Genomic DNA, 20,089 nt, shown 5'->3' with positions numbered 1-20,089 from the left:
GGTCAAAAACATCACAAAGTGAATGGGTCTTGTGAAACCAGGCCAGAGGAATCGTAGGTCATAATGCAATTATAAGTGTCTGAAACATTGCTTGTCTGAAACATATTGGTTGTTTGTTAAAAGGCAGATTTTGAAGTTGGGCAGTATTATCATATATCATTATGTTCAATATAGATAGGGTAGGCTACATATTTCCAATGTTGCATCATATTTTGTCCAATACCTCAAGAATGGCTGCTGTAATAATGCTTTGTAACAGAACCTATGCACTCAGGTATTATGTTTAACACCCTTCCTAGCGCAAAGTAATTTCAAACAGCATTGGACATGCCTGAATCTGGGAGATTGTGAGTGGGTAGCGATATAGGATCCAGGTGACATTCTCACTGCAAGGAGGTGTTGTCAAGGATCCCTCATATACCCAGTAATCTCTTAACAGGGGATCTGGAAAGAGAAAAACAAATACCAAAGCTCAATTTCACTTAAAGAAGTATACATTTAAGTGTAATACATATAAGAATAACATAAACATAAAAATGTAACCAGCACCCTAAATAGTCTATGCCAGCACTCTTCATGCCAAGAATTCAAACCCGCTGAAAGAATCTCTATTTTCAAAGTTACTTATTACATATATTTTTCCACTCAGTATTCTCATTGTGAATACATTTGCTGTAGTATGACTGTAGTATGGCTAAAGTTATTTGAGCACTAGAGTTAAAAATAAACAAATATATTGCATGGTGATATTATAATAATAATCTATTACTGGAGGCAACCGGAATCCATGCATTTCCACAGAATTATTTTTGGAATCTGATCCCTTATCATACCTGTTCATTCGTATTCGTCGCTCGACTTATCGTGACTTAATTCAAGAACGGTAAACTTCATGAAGGTACTGTCTGTATAAATCATCTTGTAAATAAACTACCAGTGCTTTTTCAAAGTTCTCAATGTCTTGTTTTAAATGTCAAGGCCCTCGGAAGTCTACCAATGAAGTATGGAGCTACTTTGAGCCTCATAAATGGTGTAAAACAGTAATGTATTTGCATGGCTAGGCCGATGCCCGAGGCACCCCCATCGAAAAACTGTTGGTAGCGTCGGCTAACTAGTGCCAGATTTCTAAGTGCACGGGACAAGCCGAGATGAGCTATGAGACATACGTTCACACTCGGTATCATGTTTCAACACACTTTAGGTCAATAGCACACCGGAATTCTCCTTTAATTAAAGCCCCATATTCTCAGTAGAATTTTGATCAGGGCTTTGACTGAGCTATATTAAGATGTTCCTTTTGCTTTTTTGCAATACTGTTGTCGTACTGGTAAGTAACACCTCTCCTAAGGCGTACATATAAAACCCCAACATAAAAGGAAGTACTCTCAATTATACAATTATTTAATATGTATATAATTTGTTAATTAATGGATAGTTGGTTTTAAATAAATCTTAATGGTTGGACAACATATACAGAGGTTGTAAAACATTTCTAGACTGTATTTGCAATATCACCACCCAACAAATGTCAGGTGGCGCAATCAAAAGTTTCTAAAAAAAAGTATATCGAGTGTCTACAGTGCTTAACACGTTATTATTTTGTAGTTGACCCTGGTATTAAAAGTAACTTATGAATACTTTATTGTAGAGGGCAGGTATTTTGTTTTTTCAACATCCAACTTTACATTTAAAATTTGAATACTGTGATACTTTAAACATTTAAAAAATATATTGTTTAATAGCCACAACACATTTTCAACCATTTGTTCACTTTAATCTACTATTTCTTGGTTTAAATGAGTATTTTACCTGGTTGCACCACCTGACGATGCAGTTGTGACACCTGACTTTTGCTACTAATTTCAAATTATACAGACATCTTCTTGGACACCTATATAACCTTCTGACTTTGCTAGCAAGTTCATCCATTCAATTTTACAATATAAGAAAGAGTTTTATATTAAAATAACTTTTTCTTAGTTTTGCATTGACATGTAGTCCAACTATGAAGAGATTTACGAACTTTTCACTCATCAGTAAAGGTCACTTGGGGTCCTCTTAATGAGGGAATGTCCTATTTACTCTTTTTCCTCTTCAATTCAAAATAAACATTGTATAAAGGTGGTTGCACCGCCTGGACATTTCAGATATGCAAATTTCGGCAACACTTTACTTGACAGTATCGACATAAGAGTGACATGACACTGTCATGAACACATGAACCCTAACCCTAAACCTAACCCTAATCCTAATTTGTTATGACAAACTAATGATGACACGTTCATGACAGTGTCATCAGGGGCGGAGCCAGACATTTGAAACATTGGGGGCTTATCCCAGTGTCACACACAGGAAGGCTAGGGGGGTCCGGGAGCATGCCCCCCTAGTCAAAATTTTTTTGAAAAATAACCCCTTAAATAATGACTTCTAGTGAATTCTGTGTAAACTAATGGACACGTTGAGACTTTAAAATGTGAGACTCAAGGTATCTGACTGGCAGGCTACACTGTGTAAAATTATAGTTTTGGGTCTTTCAAGAGGGGTCTATAGGCATAGCCTATCTGATCAGCATGCACTTAGTTAATTAAGCGTTTCTTATGAGTTATGGTTTGTATATTATAGGCTAGTATACTATGCTGAGATAACCCTGATGGGATGCTACCTTGTCTCAATACATTTTTACTTTGAATTCTGGCCAGAGTACATTATGGTCAGGTTTAGCACAGCCCCACACATTGTGAACCCACTGATTATAATGTTCAGTGGAACACATGAAGCTAAATTTAATCCAGGGCTTAAATTTTTCAAAATGAGGGGGGGGGGGGGAATTCCCCCCTTCAGTGCTTCACATAGGGGGATTAATTCAGTTGGGGGTTCAGCTGTCTCTGCACGTCCGCAATTGATGTTACTCAAATGGAGAACACATCAAATGGAGAACACATCAATGTTCCCTCGCGTCTCATGGCCACTCTATGTAATCTTTCTCTGTTTGCAAAATTCTTGACAGTTCCTGATCGCTAAACCTTTGTTTTCTTTTCCTGAGAAGAAGTTGATGTAGATCGAAGCATGCATAATTTGACTTTAGCGGTGACAAGTCCTGCTGCGAGATCTAGAGAAAGAGCGCACCTGCAAAGTGGTTCTCTGCATGTGTGTGTGTCTGCATGGGTTACGTTCGATTCAAGTCAGAAGTTGGTCCGTCCGGTCCCGCATTTACGCCGCTCCATTAATAGATTAACGTTACCAGACAGCGCTGTAAAATGTGTGCAGGAATTTCTCGCATTATGATGGCTAGAGTCGGGGACTTGAATAAATCATGCGCTATACCCGCAATCCTGCACTGAAATGTAGGCCCTGTAATCAAGGCCTATGCCTAGGCTATATTAAATTTTGTTGTAGGCCTAGTTGCCGTAGCTAGTTATCTTGCTGATTGGTTGACTGCTGTGACAATAATTAACGTTGGTTGTGCTGGGCTCATGCTCGACTCGTAATCTGGACCTGAGTGGAGAAGTGGGGTGTTGGATAACATCTGTTGATGTCGAGGAAGGTATTTTTTTGCCCTAAAATGCATGACACATGCAAGTTCAAAATCCCGTCGGTAGCCACGTTACATCTCAGTTTCATATTTGCCTAGGCTACTAGCCTAGCCTACTACAATAAATGAATTGAACGAACTCAACTGACAACAGGTCAGATCTACTTATTCGGTCATTGAGACTCTATGAATACAGTACAACAAACTTTCTGTGTTTCTCAAGTTTATTTTTGTATTATGGGGTACAGTAGCCTAATTGCCTAATGTCTTGACAATAGGGGTGTGACTTTCGAAACCGACGTCTCGAATCAGTGTCGAGGCTTCGAAGCACAAGTGTTTCGAAACACTGCTTCGAAACGTGGTTCAAAACAGCCATGTCATGTGACCACTGCTTCGAAACATTGTTCAAAATCCCCATGTCATGTGACCAAAGTTAAGTGAACCTTCGGTGCATTTCACCAGTGTCGGCAGGCGTGCCCGCGCATTCAATTAACAGTCTAGACTTTCCTTAAGCAATAACCATGATGGTGTAGTGGTTAGTGAGGGCATTTTTTGCACGGTAGGCCTAGCCCAGGCTGCTCAAATGTGGTTCGAGCCCCCTTTAATTCGTAAGGTATTGTTTCACATCGTATCTGTTTATGTTTTCTTACTTCATCATTAACCACAGTTTCAACTAAACTCCCAGAATGGTCAAAAATCGAGAGTTTTTATAAGAAGAAAGTTATTTAGAGAACACAGCAATAAGAATCTCTTTATTGTCACTTCATGTGGTCTCCCATCCAGTAATTGACCAAGGGCATCACTGCTTAGCTTTTGACAAAGACTGAACACAGGTAACACAGTGATCCACGAACTTCAAAGACTACATCTCCAATACGAAGCATTTGACAGATTTGTTTCACCCTAAACAGCTCTGAGGTGTCGGAATTGTTTCGAGAGCTTCGGAACAATTCGGCACAATTGCTTCAAACGTTTCAGTGTTTCATAAAGCCTCGCTTCACATAGAGCATCACAGTCCCGCCCACAGGAGTTTCCGGAAGTAAGAATTCAATGCAATTTCTCCATTGACAATTCGGGTATAAGCCATAAAAACTTAACTGCACATGGTAGACTCAAAACCAGCTACGGCTGTACTAAGCGATTGTGTATGCTCATATAGATGCCAAAAGTTCACGGGGCACTAACCTCGTTTTGAGATAAATGTCTTTTATTCGCGATGTGTTGGATGAGTACTTCATTACCCACAATCCTGAACAATCCCACAGTTATGCCTCTGATTGGTGGAAAGGCCGTTAAGGTCATAGTTTGAAACTTTATCAGCGAAAATTATTGACAAAGACTGCCTATGGCGAAAATCTTAACGTGAATAAAAACTTTCTAGACGAACATTGGTACTTGTATCAACAAGGATTGTGGTTTATATATATCACACGAACTTAGTCAGGGCCAATACACCATCAAATAGAACACTGTAAATGCTAGTTTGAACACTTAACTTTTCAGGTAGGATAGGCTAATCATTAGCCTTTCAGACATTTGAATGTCATTATAATGCTGCTAACATTAGCCTACATGCTGCAACACAGGTATGAAATATATTATGTTTTAGTGACCTTGTTGTTTCTATGAACATGAATTGTTGTTTATATGAAACATCAACTTAGTCGAGGCATAAAAAGCCCTGTATATCCCCATTAAGTACTTAAACCTATGAACTAGCTGTTTAGCTGATAGCACAAGCTGGATGCTACCACCGGCTAGACACTGCAGTAAAATGGTTAGCAAACCGTCCATGCCCCCGTGAATATTTCACTGTTTCAAGGACAAAATCAAGAGTGTCCAAAGTGGTGAAAACCACTTTAAATCGGGTCACATTATTGACTGTTGTGTGTCGAGGGTCAGCTTGTGGGTTTTGTAAGGGCCAGCATGAGGGACAAGACCTATCAAACCTACGAAGTTGTGTGGTGAGTTTTGCAGGGAAGTTGGTAATGCTAGTTAACATTAGCTAGCTAGGCTACTGTAGCCTTCATACTGTACGAGCCATATCATCAATCATTAACCTAGAAATACTTATTCGTACATTTAATGAACATTTTGTGTAATAATTCACAGCAAGTTAATAAACTGAATATGGTGGTCCAAGAGCAGACCATGCACCGGTCCATGCATCAGGATGGCAGTCAGATACGAAGCACAATGTTGCTAACGTTAACTGCTTTCACACACACACGATATGAAATACACAATGGTAAATATAACATTCAATACCAAAACACTATTATTTACACGATTACTCCTGAAATAACTGCTATTAACTATATAAAAATCATTGTTTGGAGGAAAGGGTTTGCGTGCTGTCGCCAGCTGGAAATGATTTTGGCGCTGGTTCATGCTGCTTAAATATTTTTCAGTGAGGCGTGGTGGTTTATGGGATGAGTAGTTCCTTCGCTCAGAAATGAAAATATGTACACAGTCTTGTACCTTTGACTTTTTTTGGACTTTCTCTTCGTTTTTTCACTCGAAATGATAAGTTGTATGCTTATGAGTTACGCCGTAGCTGATTAGCCTAAGACATGCTCTAAAACTCTTTAGATACGGATTTTTCCAAAACGTCAATGGGAGAAATGAAAGGGAAATTTACTTCCGGAAACTAAGCTCTCTCGGAGGAGGGGCGGGACTGTGATGCTCTATTGCCTAAACTCATCGCGTGGGAAATCACATTATCTGTCAATATTGGACTTTGAAAATAAGGGATATTTGCTCAGTAATGGTACATTTTGTAACATAGAGAAACCGAGGGGAAGTTAAATTAGAAATTAGAATCGTTGGAAATTGAAAACACATACAAAAAAAAAAAAGATTCGGGGCTTGAGCCCCCGAAGCCACCCCCTCGCTCCGCCAATGAGTATCACTCTTATGTCAATATTGTCAAGTAAAGTGTAACCCAAATTTCCAGACGAAAGTTTTTTTCTCTTCACATTTTGAAACATTTTAAGAGCTATTAAACTAGTAAATTTTGTTTATTTAAAAGGAAGAATTATGCCCCCATATTTATTTTTAATGTCGTTACCTTTTCAATTCTATATTTAATACTTTTCAAATAGTGCTAATTTGCTCGGACGGTTGTGCCACATGACATTTTGAGGGTTTGAGATGACAAAACATAAAAGTTATATAATTTTTATGATAAACAGTAGTAGTAGTATGTTTTTTATACAGGTTTTATAGAATAAAATGATGCTTGTTATGAATCATTTTAAATTATTTTATACCAAAATAAAGGACTTGGACACAGAAATCTGCATGTTACATCAATGACCCGTATGTTTAAGTAACATACACACATACAGTAGGTGTACTGTATTATATATAATGAAATTCACCCTAGTTTTCACTAGTATGTACTTCACATGTAACTCAATGGATTGTCCTCCCAGTCTGACTATATTCATCTTAAATCATCATTTATTTTTCACCCTGGTGGTTATGGTGATAGTGTTGTTGTTTTCATTAATATTGGGTCCATTATCAGAGGTCTGAGAGAATGAGGGGTTTCATCAGCATCTAAACTATGCTCATTGATTGGCTGTTCTATTCTGAACAAAGACCTTGGACTACACTACATTATCACTACAATCACTCTTGCCTTTAGTTTCCATTTTCTTTCCAATTCCTATTTCAGTGATACTTGATTGTGATACTGAAAAATAAATGCCATTGTTGGTGTACTGTAAGTAAGTAAGTAAGTGTGTCTTTCATGCACAAAGTACAACACAATAACACAACACACCGTATGCCAGTGTGGCTCACTTTTTTTTAAAAGTGGAGTACCTGGGAGCAATGTGTTTGGATTAAAACATGGTATTATCTTCGTCTTCCCCTGTGCAAACAAAAAGAATGGTGTAAATAAAAATTAGATCATATTAGTATTAACCCTTAGAACTCCAGCCATGCAGGTTTTTGCATTACCATGTTCAGGAAAGTGCAATACTGACAATCTTATTTTTTTAGCACAAGCTAAGCAAGTATTATCATTTAATTTTAACCAACTATATACACAAACATGAGCAAAAAAACCATCAAAATATGTATTTATTTATTTTTTTAAGAAATGATTGGCAGAGAACACAAATACATAGATTAAACTTTTTTACTAATTGAAATCATACACACACTTATTCTGAAATAAATACCACTGACATTTCAGAGAGATATCCCTCCTGTTTTATATAATGCAAGTCAATGGGCGGATTACAGTATGGATAGATGGCGATGTTGCTGACCTACAGTAGTTAATCTACCTATCCCTGGACAGGAAAGCACTACCATACAAACAGATGTAGAAATAAGAAATGCAATAGAGATTAAAAAATAATAAATCCCCAGGAGTTGACGGCCTCCCTGGAGAATTTTATAAGTGCTTCATCAATGACCTAGCACCAGTGTTAAATTAGGTGTTTAGATATGCTCTCTCTGAGGGTAACCCTCCTGGGACCTGGTCACAGGCCGTTATATCTGTGATACACAAGGAAGGAAAAGATCCAACACTATGCGAAGGATATAGACCTATTAGCCTGTTATGTAATGACCAGAAATTGTTGACAAGCATCCTAGCGCAAAGAGTTCAAAGACATATTGGATCACTTATTATTATTGGGTGCTAATAATATAAGGAGAACTTTAAACATAATTACCTGTGCAAGTTTTTGTTTAAGTCTTTGTCTGGGATGGGCTTTCACTCAAAATGTATAAGATGGGTAACAACTATTTATAAACAGCCAAAAGCAAGAGTCAGAGTGAATGGGTGCTGCTCGGAGTTCTTTGGCCTGCAGCGAGGGGTGAGACAGGGAGACTGTCTTAGCCCCCTGCTTTTTGCCATAAACATTGAGCCCTTGGCGGCATCCATAAGACAAAATGAGAAAATAAAAGGCATAATGGATATGGGAAATACAGAACATAAAATATCACTATATGCAGATGACATTTTAACTTACATAGGTGATCCTATTGTTTCTGTACCTGCTCTAATGAACACTCTTAAAGAGTATGGTGAACTCTCTGGATATCAGGTCAACGAATCCAAGTCTGAAGCTATGATGTTAAAGGGGCAGTGGCCTACACAATTAACAGGAAGACTTTCGATCATTTACATGGGGTTCACTTCCCTCCCTAATATCCTTGCTACTGGGGAACCAAGTCTTGGCAGGGATCAGGGGACATTGACCAAATGATGAATACAATACACAATTAACAGGAAGACTTTCGCTGGTCACAAAGATTTAGATACTTGGGAATAATTCTAACTACAGATCTAACAAATATGTTCACAGCCAATTATGGGAAGTTGATGAATTGTATAAAAGCAGATCTTATAAGATGGGAAGTGTTGCCACTTCCCATCTTAGTGGAGACTATTCGAATGAACATCCTCCCCAGACTGCTTTTTCTTTTCCAATCTTTGCCTATTCTTGTCCCCTCAGCTACTTTCACCACTATAGAATGGTTTTCTAAATTCATATGGCAAAGCAAACCCCCTAGATTTAAACTCAGAAGATTACTATGTACAAAAATCAACGGAGGCCTGAATTTACCTAATCTGAAACAATATTACTGGGCAGCCCAATTACGATCCATGGTTTCCTGGGTATCTCAAGAAAAAGATACTGTTTGGGTAGAAATGGAACAGTCTGAATGTCTAGATGTTCCATTGAACTCCCTCCCATTCCTTAACTTAGACACCAATAGGATGAAAAAGACTGACATATTTGTTATTCAACCTTATGTCATATAAGAATTTGTTTTAATGCACAGCAAAAAATCAAAGTGGCTTGTTTGATTGTTGATTTCTATCGCCATACAACGTTCTCTTTCGTTCCATAGCTGTCAACATTGAACATTGAAAAAGGGAGATTTCCCGGGTTTCTCACCCAAAATACGGGAAAATGTCAACATTCGTCCCCGTTAACGTTGGAAGGGTTAGAGCAACAAAGTAGCTTACTTTACTCACGCCTATAGCCTATATTCATTTGGTCAACTTTATACAGCCTTAAAAAGGCTAAATTTACCTTTGGTTTACTTTTAGTTTACCGTGTAGCCTAACTTTAAACAGTGTGCATGCTTAACATAGTAAATCATACCTTTGCTTCATTCATCCACACATCCACCACACAAGCATTTCTACCAATTGACCTTGTTCCTGCCCATCTCTAGCTTTGCTGTCTCCATCTTTTCTGTTTTTGTTGTTTGCAAAAAAATATATAGTATTTATTGGTAGCCAGCAACAAGTGCAATTTGTTAATCGCTGTCATTCTCTCTCCTGCGCAAACAAAAATGTGTTACGTTCCAAGTAGCAGTGCGTAATTCTGCTTCATAAAGTTGAACAAATACATTTGGTTATTTCACATAAATAGCCAGTTTATGGTCTACAGTGTAGAGTTGGTAAGTTATGGTAGGCCAACTTGGAGTGAATATAAAACAGGGGACATTCTTTGTCTACTCGTAGCTGAGTAGCCTGATGGTAGGCAGGTGCGCACGTAGACATACGGCCGAACACTGCAAGCGCCAATGAATTGTGCTCTCACGACAACCACACCCAGAGGCGCACCTTGTCAACAGGCAAACCAGGCAACTGCTTGGAGCCCCGAGCCGCTAGGGGGCCCCGACCTGGTCTCAGCGCGTTTGCCGGTGGGTCAAGCGAGAATTTCGTCCATAGAGATTGAATGATGTATTTTGCGTGCTCCTGCCCTGTTGTACAAACAGTAGGCTACATCTGTACATAGGCCCTATGCTATGGCCTTATGAACAGCGGATCTGTGTTCAAAAAAGTTCAAAGAATCTGCACATATTTAGGCAACTGTGGTAAATGTCAATTGAGGGTGCAGTGATGACGGATCAACATCGGATTTTGGCATTTAGCCTATGAAGCTATAGTAGGCTAATGTTAATTGGCAGAAAGATTGAACATGGTTTGCTACATCTATACGACAGTAAACTTCAGCTAGCTAGCGGCAGTTACAACTAGTGAGATGGTTAACGTTATGTTTGTATTAGGGCTGTCAGCCATAACATGTTGATCGCGATTTGTTAGATTGCCCGATTGACGCAAAGTGCGTCAAAAAACACACCCTTTCTTCTTTGTTACATTGCTCCGGAACTGTTCATTGCAGCGAGATAAAAACTTTTATTGTGTGACAGAGCAGAAGTGGGGCTTTCCAACGAGACTACGCACGTGTCTGTACGATCAAGTATGAAAATAAAAGAAAATCATGAAATTAAATCAAATTGCATCATATTTACAGTCTATACTCCTCTGCGTTCACCTGCTCACCCATTACTATCGTTTGAATTACTCGCAAACCCGTGATCGCATAGATATGGCAAGCATATCAGATTAAAGAGGAGACACAGGGCTATCCACTAGTACCATGAATATCGATCCTTTTGACTTATAAAAACAGACGAAGTAACTGCAAAATAATGTCATGTACACAAACCAACGCTGCACACCCATTACTCTTGTTTGAATTACTCGCGGACCCGTGATCGGATAGATACTATATAGATAGTACGTCAGATGAAAGAGGATCATTTGATATCAAGTACATCCTTCTGGGTTATAAAACAGACTAAGTGACGGCAAAATAACTGAAAATAACAAAATAACTTCATATAGCTGGACTTACCCCACGTTTACGATTTTTTTGTCTGTTTTTGTGGCAAAGCATGTTTATAATCCAACGCTATCGTGTGTTTCTCTATGGCAAAGCATGTTCATAATTCGTTTTTGAGATCCTAGCTAATTCCTGCATGACATCCAATTCAAGGCTCACATTGCATCCCAATTTGTTCAACAAAGAAACCCCTCTTTTGCCTCTACTTTGTTCATGGCAATGCAGTATGAGTGCATACACCATGCACTCAAAATTATATTTTGTGAGATACATGTCAAAATATAAGAATTTTTATAATACGCTTTTTGTATTTTTATTATTTAACATAATAACCTAATAGTAATATAACATAATGGTGATAACACTTGTCGGTAGGGCCCCCTTGGAATTTTTGCTTGGGGCCCCCACAGACCCTAGAATCGCCTCTGACCACACCGTTAACTTAAATAGGTTAACGTCACTTTAAGTTCGCATTCAAGCAAGCAAAACGATGATTTGAAGACATCTGTTTCGCTGGAAGGGCAAGGGGGTAACAACAGGACAACACAGAGACAGGCTAGATGGCAGGACTAATGTTATGAGAGTATTAATATGGGATATTAATAAGACAGCGGGGGAAAAGTTAAAATACGTGATAAACCCGGAAAAAGTTGGCATGTTATGTATGTTTTGGAAAATGTTCAGCTTCGGCAGCTTTACAATGACTGAGAAAGCCTAGAGACGAGTCCATTGCAACCAGTTCATGTGTTGAATTTGTTATTACCCAGTGTGCTTTGTGCATTGTGTGCATTGGCACTGCCCTCACAATTCGATTCGATTACGATTCAACAGGTAACGATTCGATTCTACGAAGCATTGCGATGCATCCAAATTCTACTGCACACAACAAGGCAAATTTTGAGGTCATGAGGCAATACAAGCAGTCAGATATTAAACAACAGATTTTATTGTCCGCTATGTGTGTATTATCACTCTCCTGTATCTTTGACATAAATATCATTAAATAAAATAAAATTGAATGGTACAGGGTATTGGATATGGCATTTTAAAAAGTTTAATAATTTAAACACATTGTAAAACTTAAAGCCCAAATTTGGAGACATCCATGCATGTCGAAATTTGCTGCAAATTCAAAACTGGATTACTCTGGAACGGCTAACTGTAAAGGGGGCTGCTTTACACCTTTCTGTTCGGTAAGGTCAGCTGTTTATTCTGATATATGGTTTGTTATGTGTTGAACGAAGGGTTTGTGAAGTATCCCACCGATATAGGTAGGGAGATGGGCGCAGAATCTTCAGTAGAATTTATGATTAAATTGAATTATATTATTTACTTTTCTCATGAACCGTTCACCACAGCAATTAACGGCTAACATTGTTTAAAAGCTGAGAAAAAGCTCTTTCATGTGATGTGTTAGGCTACTTGTGATGTCTGTGTGATGAGTAGACTCGTTCGCGAGTAGTTCAACTGAGAAGAATGGGTGAATTTGGATGCACTTTCTTTCTTGCCGTGCACTGTCACTTTCTCCACTGTGTAAAAGACTAAATTAATTTGCGCTGTGAATGCTTATTTTGACAGGACATAGGCTAAATAAAAATCGTTATTAGTCGGACGCAAAACAGAATATCGAAAGAAGGGGACACCAAGGCCACCGTGGTCTGTTAACCTCTGATTTTCAAAGGGGCATCACGGCCACCTCAAGGGGCAACGATGGCCATGGCTGTCATGAAATTCCTACCCTGCACATACTGCACACACAGTAACGAAGCCAACTCAGGATGCCAACGATCGACATGGTTCGTGAAGTTAGTTGTATTGCCAACGTGCTTGATTTTAGTGTGGCAGGTTTTACACACCGCGTACGTCTTGTCTAGTTTCCCATTAACTTTGTAGAATCAGAAATGTGCCCAGATGTCCGCTTTCCAAGCTTTCGGTGCATTTTGAATTACCCGTCTATCGCGTTCATCTCCCTCTGTCATCTTGATTCTTTAGTGTTGTTGTTATGCTAGCTAGTGCTGCCGCTTAGCATGTAGCTACAGGCTGCGCATGTCATTACAACGTTGCTCCGGAAATGCCCCCAGAAGTAATTTAAACTTCACAACTTTATTGTCCACTCAAGGCCAGAAAATAAATAGTGACATAATCGATTATGGCACGTTGCCGCATCGATGCTGAATCGTGCATGCCCCGCATTGCAATGCATCGCCGAATCGATTATTGTTGACACCACTACTAGCTAGTGCTGCCGCTTAGCATGTAGCTACAGGCTGCGCATGTCATTACAACGTTGCTCCGGAAATGCCCCCAGAAGTAATTGAAACTTCACAACTTCATTGTCCACTCAAGGCCAGAAAATAAACAGTGACATAATCGATTATGGCACGTTGCCGCATCGATGCTGAATCGTGCATGCCCCGCATTGCAATGCATCGATTATTGTTGACACCACTAATAACTATATAAACCTAGTATTCTGAATAATGTTTTTGTGTTTCATTTTCACCTGCTGCCATGTGTGTTTGGCTATAGTGTTGCATCTGAAATGTTCACAGGATTAGGCATACACTAAATCAGTCAATGGGGGCTACTTAAACATTCAATTATCCTTTTTAATCTACATGCCCACTTCTGAATTGCATTGCATCTGTAGGCCTTTTTATGAACTCAAAATAAGCTATTTAATTATTTCAACTCATTTCAGACATTCCACAAGCTATTAATCCTCCGTAACACATATTTGAAGAACATGTGGAAATAAAATTTTACTTTTAGGCATTCAGGCTACCCGATCTGCAATACGTTGTCAACAGCCTTGCCTTGCTTTGTTTGCTGCCGACGTATTTGATTTTTGTCGTAGAGTGAGTTTTAATTCCTCGTAACTTGTCACAATAATTGTGCATTCCTCGTCCATAAAATAAGGTGATCACGTCATCATTGAAAGTGATGACTTGCGCTGCAACCTGCCCCTTTTATGTAAACACGCACAAACTCCAATTAGGTTAATCCCTGTTGTCTGAGTCTGTGTCCGTGACCGGTGCAGGGCTGTGCAGATACCTTTTGAGGGGCAGGTGCTCGAATTCAAAAAAGGGCACATGGAACAAGATTTGTTAACAATATATGTCATCTTTATCTTAAATACTGAATTACCCTTGTTCAAACAAAATGTTAAGGAGAGTTGAGCTTTGGAGAAGTAAAACCTTTTTTGCCTTCTTAACTTCATTTTAGGATGTCAGGACGCAATGACGCTAACACGTATATGAGAACTTCTAGTTTAATTTTATACCCTGTTAGCCATCCAAGCCTTAGAATTTATTTCAATACAGATGATACAGCAGATTAATCTCAATAGCGGAGTAACCCGTGACAATTATGTTAATGTATTTGTAACGCTAACACCTTCATTTCAACAGCTGGCGTGGAAAATGTCCACTTCCGAATCCAATTTTACAATGAACAATTACCACTTGACTATTTAGTAATTTAGCACTCTGGAACAAGGCGTCCGAAGGAGACAATGTAGACAGAAGATTTTCCAAAGACTGTTGATCTTTATTCCCCATATTGCAATGATAGTACAGCCCAACCTAAGTCCAGACCAGAGCCATATAAAAAGAGAGTTGCGACACTCCCACAGACTTCCATAGGAAACAATGGCGGCGCTTTTTCCACGCTACTTCCGCTTTATGCTGAGCTCAACAGTTCCAAACTTTGACATTCACGGCTGTAGCCCCATTCACTTCCATTGCTTTCTGCCTGATATTGTCAGTGGTAAGTAGACGAATGTACAACGTTTTTTTAATTGTCATATGCATTTCCTATACCAACTGCACTAGTAGATACTGGTATTGTTCTTTGAGGATTTTGTGCTGCTTGTTTAACTGATATTAATAGCTTAAATGTTGACCGAAATTTTAAAGCCAAAAGTTAGCCTGCAAACCTTGATGTGGAGAGAGGCTAGCTTAAAGATAATGTTCCTACGTCAATAATGAATTTCAGACAAAATACATTTGGTTAGCCTATTGTAGTAGGGCAACTTTAGATGATAGGTTGGTTGTCAACAGATTTTTATTATGTTTATAATGCTATATTTTTCAAACCTGATTGTGTTAGCTTACTAGCTTACGTTAGCTAGTCAGCTCATTCACATACATAGTGATAACGTTAGACATGCTATGAGGGGGAACTCGAAAGCTGTTCTCATATTAAATGCTACATTGATAAAATACATTCCATACAGCATGGTAACTCTATATTCAGATGTGCTGGTTATCAATGGGTTTGTGATTAATGCTCTTCAGGTGAAAAATGGAGGAAATTAATGTGATTATTGTCTTTAAAACTGATATAGACTAGCTTGCTAGATGGCGAGTTTTATGGCGTTATGAACTGAACCGTGGGCTGAACATGACATTATATAGGCTAGTGTCCACGACTCGTGAACGAGGGGATTTCAATTATGAATTTCAGGGGAAGCAGTAGGAGCAAAACCTAGACTATTATAAGTTATTGTTGTTGTTACTGGTGCGTGGCTCTTGTGTCCCTTGCCAGCCCAGTCCTGTGCCACTACTGTTCACTGTTCCAAACGGGACAGTGGCACAAGCAGTAGGTGAGTGTGGCACGAGCGTGGTCGTGGGACAGTAGGTATAGCGTCTGTATAGTAGCCTAGGAGTTTTTGCTCCAACTGATGATCGGTTTCAGTTCATTTAGTTTTCAGTAATTGTACATTTCGTGTTGGTGTTCTTGGTGTAATTTTGATTGCTTTATCTGCCAAGTAATTTCTCAAATACATAGCGAAGTTTGCATGGAAGAGACTGACGTGACAAGAGGGCATTGCCTTTCATTAGGTCAGTGATCTTTGTAAGTAGGACAAATGTCTTTTTTTGGATAACTGAAAAGTGTAGTCAGGTTAATAGGACATAGATCACTCTGAAAGTAATCCCCAACAAAATCATTCTTCATGTTGTTATTGTTATAGTTTTTGTGTGGACTTGTGGCACCCCCAACCAGCCTTGCAAATGGTTAGCTGTGTATGGGTATGTAAAACTCTTGCTGGCCTCTTGCTGGAGATGGCCTCTTGCTTAGGTTTCTGCTACTTTCTTAATGTGTTGTCCCAAGTATACACTGAGTGTTACCTGCTTTGTTCTCACAAAAAGGGTGTGCGATATATGACTGGAATGGTCAGATAAGATAATTTTTTATGTTTGAGGTCCACACGATGGGGCCCTTACACAAATGGAGTTGTGTTGATCCAGCATCTTCCACACCTCCCATAACACTCCCGACTCCAGCCAAATGTTGCATCCTCCTTACCATGTCCCTCTTATAGGTGTACAGAGTACAGGGCTACCCATCCCTTCCACATTGTGTCTTTTGTGTAGTTCACACAATTGTTGTTCAAACTTTGGAAACTGAAATCTTTTTATTTTTTGGAAACCTAAATGAGTGTCAGACCTTCTTTTTATGTTGCAGTGTCACCATACCTCCCTCCTAGTCTTTTTTGCATTTGTTCCTGTTCTTGTTTTAAACACACATTGAAAACGTAATAAAAATTCTATTGAAAACCTAACATCAGTCATTCTTTTCATGCCGTAGTCTCACCAGCAGGCTGAAATATAAGTTATAAGTATTTTATTGAAATAGTTGATTGCTTATTGAGTTACAAGTGTGTTATTGAAACAGTGGGTGTCTTATCTTGCAGTATGAATCAAATTTTGTTATTGATTCTTATTTAGCCTATGTGTTTTTGACATGTTTATGGCTTACTCTTAAAATGTTACCAAGGCTGTGTGGTGCCCACCTTTATGCTATTTCTCTAACTGAACAGATTTAATGCATTGATCAAGCATTAAATTTAAGTTGTTATGCTACTGAATGCCATTTATATATTTGATAGACGTTTATTGCTAGTCTTACAATGATCAAAGTTGTGCAGATTTGGGGGGTGGGGGGTGGGTGCACCTTCATCTTCATCTCACCAAACGAACTGAGAAGGACACTGGATCTAATGTTCACACACAAAAAGGATACAAAATGCATAGCCTACGTTTTGACAATGTAAGTAAAGTATAGCCTATGTAGCGTGATACAGGCAAATGTAGGAATCCAATAACAGCTAATGTCCAGCAAGGAAACAAACGTTCAATGTTAGAACTACCAAAGAACATATTTTAGATTGATGTTGCAAACTAATTATACTCGCAATATATAATTGACACTATAATGTAAGCATGCTAACACGTAATAACACTCGTTTTTGGTTTGTTGTAATGTTTCACGTTCAATAACGCACTTGCTGCTGTCTATCCCATTGAAATAACACGACACGCAAAGAGCTGTTTGGAACTGTTGAAGCTTACGTGAACCACGTGACCGCGTGGCGGCGACTTCAAAGAGTGTCGCAACTCTCTATTTATATGGCTCTGGTCCAGACCAACCGTCAAAGCAATAGGGAGAAGGTGGGATGTTACCAGCTGGTACCCTCGGCGAGATCTCCCTACGGATGGCTATACACTATATTTTATACTCCTCCGCCCTTTAGATGTGCCACCCTCTCACGTCACCTCCAACAACACCCTTCGCCAATCAGTACCATGCAGGGTTCGCTTACATTGGTGGAAACCATCTTCCCATCATGCATAAAACTATATGCAAACCTATGTAATACATAGGTAACATATGTAAAATAGTATAACCCTAAATCTCCTTGGTTCCTTCAAGTTTGGTGAGTTAAGGCCTTCTTATCTGATTCTCTCCCTGGCTGGACAGGGCCTAGCTCATGAGGCACAATGGCCTCCTCATCCCTGTCCCGTCCATTCCTCGCCAGCTTGATAACACCCCCCTTCCCTTAACCATGTATGGAGGAGATGCTTTCATCCTGGTACCCCATTACTTTTCCCCTCACCCCACTCCTCTGACAGTTGGTCTGGCCTACACAGGATACAATGATCTCACTCTGCTCACAGCAAATGCAGTGGCCTTAAGACTTATGACACTCATGACTTCATTCTTCAACACATGAAAACCCCATACAATAGTATAAACCCTTATGAAACCCATGCAATATTATAAACACTTATAAAACCAATGATTACATTCCCTTAAATCATGAAAATCCACCATACAGCCCTAATACGACAACAAAAACAACTTTTTTTCATCACATTTGCTTGCAGACCTCTAGGGATATCTGGTAGCCTGGAGATTCCAGACCCTGGTGATCTAGAAAGATTAAGGGTCTGGCCACGAATAATGTAATGGCCCAAATCGAGGGGCGGCACCAAGCGTGCATTTGAAAATCTCACTGCACGCAATTGGATAACACAATACGACCAACGTTTACTGACTGATTCGAGACTTCGACGTAATTGGATAACACTACAACTGTCATCTGTTTAGCTCGCCTCTGGCTCTCATATATCAGATACACCAATGTGATTGGCTCCCCGCGATACAAGTGGCAAAAGTAACGTGCATCATTACTCATTGCCAGAGTGTCTCGCAGAGACAATTCAAATTATGCTCTTGCGAGAACTCTGGAGTTTCCAGGGTAGATACCTGGCGGAGTTGGACCACAATTTAACACTGGTCTACGGGAATGAAGAAGGGAGCATATTTCATAACAGCATACCTGCCTGCTGCCTTCTACTAGTGCCTCGAGGAGTTGCTTGTGTAAACTAGCCTACTGCCTGAGACAGAGTGGACATGAAACAGATTTGCTCATGGGGCCTAGTAGGTATACATGCCTAGTAGGTATACATCAATATAATGGTTTCCCAGGTTAGCTGCATAGCTGCTAGCTGGTATAGAAAAGGAACCGAGTGATAGCCACTTTCACTGGTCAATTCAGTTTAAAATGATGCTTGTTGAAAAGTTTTTGCTGGCAAAAACATACTTCAAAATGACACTACACAACAAGATAAATGTTACAGTTTATTTTTCAACATTAGCTAAATAGTTTTGGAAACAGACTGTCTGTAGTGATCACCGTCTTTTAAAACAACAACAATACAATGCGCATCTTGCAGGCAGGCAAAATTGAAAGGTTATGTTGATAGTAGGGATGCACGATATATCGGCGGCCGATATATTATTAGCCGATAAGTGAAAACATGAAAATATTATTATCGGTCCGATAACAGAATTCTGGCCGATAATTTGCTACACTGAGCTAGCCTACTTGCGCTTGGTTGGCTATACTTTTTCCTCAATATAATGTCAGCGGTGTGAATGTATTTCACCACTCTAACAAAATCTGTGGATATGCGTTCATTTGGGAATCTGTGCATCTCAAAATCCTCTCGTGAATGATCCGCCATTTAACCTTAACAGAGCGGAGCTCAGCCCTATCTAGAGCCGTCTTGTGCTGGTGTGTTTGCACTTTACCGCGCTGGTCGGGGAAACAAATAAACAAACTCGTTAGTGGGACGAGTACATAAGTAGGCCTAGTTCTAAGTTGTGTTTTAGTATTATATTTGCATTAGTTTAGCTTGGGTTTTGTATTATTAGCTAGAAATATGCTAACCATTCGTGCTTCAGTTCCAGACAGGTCATCATAATAAGTTATTAAAGCCTTTCATTTCTGCTGCAGCAGGTTGTGCGCAACAGAGTAGACGGACATAAGATACAGTCTGAGGAGTTGCAGCTTTATTCAGTTACCCGCAGTTGAAACTAAACCTAAGTTTCCCTCACAAACTCTGATTTGGTCGCTATACTGTAGCTTATTCCAAACTGAGCCGTTTATGAGCGTTTAGTCCTAAATGAAAACGATTCAAACTCTCTAGCCACTCACTCGCAATTCACTGACGTCAGGTTCACTTAAAGGAGCCACACATACTAGGCTACTGTTATGTTGTTGACTGCCATACTATTGAGGACTATTATGAGTTCT

General features: G+C 39.3%; 1 protein-coding gene across 1 annotated transcript in view; it reads right to left on the bottom strand.

Annotated features, from left to right (window-relative positions):
* Positions 1–222: 222 nt before the first annotated feature.
* ca8 (carbonic anhydrase VIII) overlaps positions 223–20,089 on the bottom strand; it is a 63,135-nt gene continuing 43,268 nt past the window's right edge. Inside the window, exons 6-7 of the mRNA XM_076293368.1 lie at positions 7,364–7,412; positions 223–444 (exon numbers count right to left, since the gene is read on the bottom strand). Coding sequence (XP_076149483.1) covers positions 296–444; positions 7,364–7,412 — 198 coding nt within the window. The 3' untranslated portion in view covers positions 223–295. The remainder of the gene's footprint in view (positions 445–7,363; positions 7,413–20,089) is intronic.

The sequence above is a fragment of the Alosa pseudoharengus genome, unplaced genomic scaffold (genome assembly GCF_046254945.1).
Source record: "Alosa pseudoharengus isolate Yale_2024_CS ecotype anadromous, Long Island Sound unplaced genomic scaffold, YU_APseudo_1.1 YU_APseudo_1.1_scf_2, whole genome shotgun sequence".
Taxonomy (NCBI): Eukaryota; Metazoa; Chordata; class Actinopteri; order Clupeiformes; family Clupeidae; genus Alosa; species Alosa pseudoharengus.
Note: the sequence above shows the minus strand (reverse complement) of the source record. Positions and strands in the feature narration are given on the sequence as shown.